This window comes from Magallana gigas, chromosome 1 (assembly GCF_963853765.1).
Source record: "Magallana gigas chromosome 1, xbMagGiga1.1, whole genome shotgun sequence".
Classification (NCBI taxonomy): Eukaryota; Metazoa; Mollusca; class Bivalvia; order Ostreida; family Ostreidae; genus Magallana; species Magallana gigas.
Genome location: NC_088853.1, coordinates 53,705,049 through 53,712,000, shown reverse-complemented (window position 1 = coordinate 53,712,000; position 6,952 = coordinate 53,705,049). Strand labels below are relative to the sequence as shown.

General features: G+C 34.3%; 1 protein-coding gene across 1 annotated transcript; it reads right to left on the bottom strand.

The window, feature by feature from the left end:
* Positions 1–2,404: 2,404 nt before the first annotated feature.
* LOC117686956 (uncharacterized) lies at positions 2,405–5,580 on the bottom strand. Its single transcript, XM_066079690.1, has 5 exons — positions 5,362–5,580; positions 4,727–4,807; positions 4,469–4,603; positions 4,271–4,363; positions 2,405–3,982 (listed from the first exon to the last, which is right to left on the bottom strand). The coding sequence occupies exons 1-5, from the start codon at positions 5,429–5,431 to the stop codon at positions 3,645–3,647; spliced, it is 717 nt and encodes a 238-aa protein (XP_065935762.1). The 5' UTR covers positions 5,432–5,580; the 3' UTR covers positions 2,405–3,644.
* Between the last annotated feature and the right edge of the window lie 1,372 nt (positions 5,581–6,952).

Below are 6,952 nucleotides of genomic sequence, written 5' to 3'. Positions count from 1 at the left end.
GAGTGTCGGTCGATGAGAACTTCTAAAACGGGGTACAAGTCAAAACTTTTTGCATTGTGTGCAATTAAAATCGAGTCTTTGCAGTGCTTACTGGTGACGTAAGCGCAAAAGTGTTCGGCGGTGTAGTCCCCAGAAAACACCAGTTCCCTTTTTCCGCACGTGTCGTGACATGGTGGTGAAACGTATTCTCCTTTGAATGTCCTAGAGCAACTTCCACATCGTGTTCCGCAATGACTGCAGGTGGCACCCTCTACCAATTCCTCCTTTTCGCATTTATGACAAGTGCTCTGTAGTACTGCAAAGTTAACTTTGTGTTGCATTAAACCACAGGATGGATCACGGCAGTTCTGACATAGTCTACAGTTGACGCACTGACGTGGCTCTTTAACGCAATGTCGACATCTGACAAGAGACGGACTGTAACCCGCCTCACACTGAAACACGTCATCTTGCCGTGTCTCAAAATCGTAAAAGAAGAATTTCTTGTTTCGCTTTTCGATGTCGGATCCAAACGGTTTCTGGTAACAATTATGTTCTCCGGTTTGATATTCTTGGCAGTTAGGGCACTGCCATTCTTCGCTAACGTGTAACTCGGGTGAACGCTTCACACGTTTCAGAACGACTCTACACTTTGTACACTGGTAAAACAGGTCGCAGGCAGGAGGATAACTCTCACTTTTGACTGTTCGTTTTTCTTTATTGCTTTTGAAACACACTAGAGATCGACAAACTCGACCACAGGAACGACAGCCCATTTGGACATCCGTTTCCGGACAGTTGTTGCGTAAACATACCTCACAAGAAGTGGCACAAGAATGTTTCGATTTATCTTTATACGGTTTTAAACAGGTATGACAAAAGTATGACGCTTTGAAAAACCCTTGTATACTGGCTATCCCGTGCCAGTGTTTTTCGTTTTCCGAATCGATGTGGTATAGATAAAGACGGGGTTTTTCCTGGTTCTTTGTCACCCTGACGAACTTGTTTCCTACTCTAGAGGACACGACATTGATAGAGACATCAAGTAAGGTTTCGAAAGGTTCGATGTCATTTAGACCTAAATATCTGTCGGTGGGCACCCCTGCTCTTTGACACAGCCACATCGCTAACTCGGTTTGCTTTTTTTTTCTCGACGTTTTCAGGACGTTGTCATAATAAGTCTTGGATACAGTACGGTGTTTGAGAACGTGATCTAGCATCTCCTCATTGGAACCATTCGTCCCTAATTGTGACCAGGTATCCGCGTCTACTTTTTTACACGTTTTGAGAAAACACAGACCAATGGAAATAGCCATGCATAAATTGTTATCGTTTTGTACATGAAAAAGTGATTTTTTTCTTTCTATGCTATTTTTGGGTCCGAAAAGAGAAGTGATGGGTTGTTTTCTAGGGTTACCTCCTCCTTTGGGCAAATCGATGGACCCTATGGTGACCAAAAGGCTTTCGTCTATGGGTAAGCTTTCGTTCGAATTGAGTACTTTGACGATTTCTGACATTACAACATCTGCATTCAGAGCTTCCCAGGACTGTAGCGGGACGACTATTGCATTGTTGAGACTCGGGTGACTGATGACCACCCGTCCCAGATCCGCATCGTGACCCCTGGCCTGCGACAACAGGTCGTCAAACATGTCGTGCAAATTGTTTTGTATGTCTATTAATTTCTTACCCCGCCACTGTTCGTTAAATTTGACTTTGAATGTTGTGTCGCGTACCCAATGTTTCATAAATGTTCTGGTATCCCTCTTCCAAATATAGTAAGGTTTAGTTGATGTGTCCTCAGAATCGGAGCTCTCCTCGCCGCCCCCAAGCTGTACACTCGTTGAAGGCTGATCGCCATCAGCAAGGGTAGGTCGACTTTTTTTGGCAGGAGATTCCATCTCGGAAAGAACCTCCTGCCATAAGTCATCGATGTGCTTTTCCCACTGGAGTTCTCTTAACCGGTCCTCAATCTCCATGTCACCGGTAAGACCATTGACTGCAGCAAACAACTGTATTGTTTCCGGGTCATGCAACGAATTAAGGATTTCTTTAAGAAGACTCTGGCCTGCCATGACTTGAAATTAAAACAATTCATATTTTTTAATACACCAAATTTAATTGATACAATTACTGATATGACACTTTTTTTTAAATAGCTGAAAAGATTAATAGCTACTTATTTTTCTTATTCAATAATTATTTATTAACAGAATTAATTGTTCGCACCTCTAAGTCACCAAAATGAAGACAAGACACTTTGATATTGAAAAGTTTATTTTTTTCCCTAAAAAAGTATACAAATATAAAATCATGCAAACATGTAACACAAAAGGTTATGTTTTACAAAAAAATACAAGCATATACAAAAGATGGAAATAAAAAAAAAAAATTCCACTTCGTTCATCAACATCATTGATGATCTCAATGTTAGCACCATATGGAAACTAGAGAAGCACCATGAGTACATTAATGTAAATCTGTAAGACAATAATAAAAAAAAACGTAAACATGCTAGACTAGTTTTTTTTTAAGTTTTACACACACTCATTTACTCAGTATTTATAGATTACAAAACTAAAAAACAAAAGCTTCTTGCATAAACAAGTCTACAGAATCTTGTGGGAAAAAAATTTAAAAAAATACAACAAAAATGTTACTGACCGAAATATTTATTTTTGCTAACAAGATAGTCAAAGGGAAGTAACTTCTAAATGCAAAACAGAAAACATGAAAATGTAGCAACATAAAAAAACTTTCTCAAAACAGACAGTTTACCATTAATGTAGAATGTTCTGCTAAACACAACAACTTGTAAATATAGATAAAAAAAATAAGGTTTAAAAAATTAGACCAATAATTTTATATTGTATAGTTACTCTCCTTTGCGTATCCTAATTAAAGAAACATTTAACAAATGCATATATGCACGGAATCAAAACTACACTGCGCTCGTTTTGGACCAGTTGAGCTTTTTTACACTTTGATATTGAAAAGTTTATTTTTTTCCCTAAAAAAATATACAAATATAAAATCATGCAAACATGTAACACAAAAGGTTATGTTTTACAAAAAAAAATACAAGCATATACAAAAGATGGAAATAAAAAAAAAAATTTCCACTTCGTTCATCAACATCATTGATTATCTCAATGTTAGCACCATATGGAAACTAGAGAAGCACCATGAGTACATTAATGTAAATCTGTAAGACAATAATAAAAAAACGTAAACATGCGAGACTAGTTTTTTTTTAAGTTTTACACACACTCATTTACTCAGTATTTATAGATTACAAAACTAAAAAACAAAAGCTTCTTGCATAAACAAGTCTACAGAATCTTGTGGGAAAAAAATTTAAAAAAATACAACAAAAATGTTACTGACCGAAATATTTATTTTTGCTAACAAGATAGTCAAAGGGAAGTAACTTCTAAATGCAAAACAGAAAACATGAAAATGTAGCAACATAAAAAAACTTTCTCAAAACAGACAGTTTACCATTAATGTAGAATGTTCTGCTAAACACAACAACTTGTAAATATAGATAAAAAAAAATAAGGTTTAAAAAATTAGACCAATAATTTTATATTGTATAGTTACTCTCCTTTGCGTATCCTAATTACAGAAACATTTAATAAATGCATATATGCACGGAATCAAAACTACACTGCGCTCGTTTTGGACCAGTTGAGCTTTTTTACACATGAACGTCTTGTTCTGTGCCCTACTGGCTCCTCCTCCTCCTCCATCTCCTCCATCTCTGGTGTACTTGTGATGGAAGAAAGTGCACTGTTGGAAGATGGTGGTGAGTGCATCACCATCAGTGGGACAATGCTCAGTTGTCCTGGTGAGTATACGGGGTTTGGGTGCTGCTGCTGTTGAACGTCTGGGGATTCCCTGGCCATGGGTTGCTCATGAGTTGCACATCTTTCCGACAACCATTTCTTGATTAAAACTATGATGACTGCTATCGTTGTAGTGATTGCCCACATTAAAAAGGCTACAATTATAAGAAAAAAAGTACTTTATAATTTATTGTAATAAGTGATGACATGTGAAACTTGCATTTAAAAAATATGTAACTTGTATTTACATATCATGGTTTTTCTGAATAGTGCTGAACTTGAGTTACTTAATTAAAATAAAACTTTGATAATTATATTGTAATTTAATTTTCATTTACCCTGCCTGTTTTAATTTATTGTGTTTCAATAAGTACATCTATTAGAGATGAACAAAATATTTGAGTTAAACAACATAAAGTTGAAATAAGGTTCAATGTGTTTACCCAAGGCCATATCCGTCAACGATCCGTGTTCTTTTGCAGATTCAGCGTTGATGGCATTTACAACCTTATTTTTAAGATCATCTATGGATGTTCCTACAATAAATAATCCAAATGCTTTAAAAAAAATGTTCAATCAGTTTTAAGAACTCATTCTACACATCCTAATGTAATTTCATTTATATATAAAAAAAAAATTACCATGTTTCTTAACTAAAGTAACATCGGTGGGTGGCGTGTTCACTGTAGAATGTCTAGTCTTAAGGGGATGTCTCCGAGGAAGATTGGTGCTTGTAGTTTCTTTTGTTGTTGTTTCCATTATACTTAAAGTTACGTCTAAAAATAAAACAATAATAATTTATTGACTGTTCCTTTTTTAGTGAAGAATTTTAATCGACTTTCTAGAAAAAATAACTTATTTCCGATTGTAAATTTAACTATCATATTAAAAAAAATTACCGTGTTTTTCAGACAGTGTACTTTTTGCCTCTTTTGTTGTTGTAGCAGTTGTTGTTGTTGTTACGGTCCTTTTAGTTGTCTCTATAAAAAAATATGACTATATATTTAGTACAATTTTATATTTCCAGTAAGAGTTGACTCATTATCCTAAACAACAGATTCTTTAAAAAATAGAGAGTTGATTGACTAGATCGCTTTATTTTACTACACATTCCATAGTAAATCTAACTGACTCAATGGACCAATCCTTTCGACGTTAAAAGTCACGTGACTACTGGCATTAAGATTTTCCCCACAGTGAATGAAAGTTTCATTGATCGCCTTCACATGATAAATTCTATTGACTCGATTGGCCAATCCTTTTGACTCTATAAGTCACGTGACTTAATCAAACGAAGAATTTCCCACAGTGATGTTCCAGTAAATAATACATGTATATGCGTTCCCATTAAATTCGGTATATAAAAAATATCGTCCCTACGGTAATAATTTTTTTTTCTAACGGACCTTTTTTTTTTTATTACATTGTTGAACTCCTATATTAAAATTTCTTATACATTTTTCATAGATACAAATTATTTTATAAAATTACACACACATATATATATATGAATAAATGTATAAAGTACACTTACCAGTACAAATCTTTTGAAATCTGTCACGCATAATAGGTCGGACTCCGTTTTTCCATCCAATCATTATCATTTGAACTCTGCAGTTGAATAACGAAATTTCCCGCAATCCAGGTTGCCATCTTAAGGTAACACACGAAGAAAATCTTGGACTGTTACACTTATATATCCCGTACCAAAGGGGACAAGGGGGGCATTTCGCACCTTTGGTTCAATAACAATATACAACTAGTGGGTATTGTTTTTTTAACAAAAAAACACATGTCTCCCCTTCTCCCCAAGGATTGTAATATGGGGCAAATTTAACAATTGAAAAAGAATGATGTCAGCTATATGTTACCCAGATCAGGACAAAATTTTATGATCTTTTTCTTAATTTAACCTTGAGTAAAACATGGTTAAGGTCATATATAAATCAATAGTACACCTAAGTGTAACATAATTGTTCTTTGTTTAAAGTTTGAAGTCCTTCTGTCAAAGTATATTCAGGAGTTGAACAATGAAGTTTTTTCTAATTTGACCTTGAAATGAAATTTTTAGGTCAAGGTCAAAAATTTTGGTAAGGTTCAACTAGGTTATATACCATCTATCTATGATACAAGTTAAAAGTCTGTATGTTAAAGGAGTCTTGTGTTATGGTCCTGACAATATTTTTTATGAAAAGCTTGACCTTGAAAAACAAAATAGGTCAAGGTCAAAACTTTTGGTGGTGTGCACTCCTTCTCAATACCATCTACCTATGTTCCAAGTTTGAAGTCTTAATGTCAAAGGGTATTAAAGTTATGACCCAGACAAAATTTTATTATTTTTTTCTTAATTTGACCTTGAGTAAAACAAGGTTAAGGTCAAATTTTATTCAATATTACACCAAAGTGTATTATTATTATTCTTGGTTTAAAGTTTGAAGTCCTTCTGTCAAAGTATATTTAGGAGTTGAACAATGAAGTTTTTTCTAATTTGACCTTGAAATAAAATTTTTAGGTCAAGGTCAAATATTTTGGTAAGGTTCAACTAGGTTATATACCATCTATCTATGATACAAGTTAAAAGTCTGTATGTTAAAGGAGTCTTGTGTTATGGTCCTGACAATATTTTTTATGAAAAGCTTGACCTTGAAAAACAAAATAGGTCAAGGTCAAAACTTTTGGTGGTGTGCACTCCTTCTCAATACCATCTACCTATGTTCCAAGTTTGAAGTCTTAATGTCAAAGGGTATTAAAGTTATGACCCAGACAAAATTTTATTATTTTTTTCTTAATTTGACCTTGAGTAAAACAAGGTCAAGGTTAAATTTTATTCAATAGTACACCTAAATGTATTATTATTGTTCTTTGTTTACAGTTTGAAGTCCTTCTGCCAAAGTATATTTAGGAGTTGAACAATGAAGTTTTTTCTAATATGACCTTGAAATAAAATTTCTAGGTCAAGGTCAAAAATTTTGGTAAGGTTCAACTAGGTTATATACCATCTATCTATGATACAAGTTAAAAGTCTGTATGTTAAAGGAGTCTTGTGTTATGGTCCGGACAATATTTTTTATGAAAAGCTTGACCTTGAAGAACAAAATAGGTCAAGGTCAAAACTTTTGGTGGCG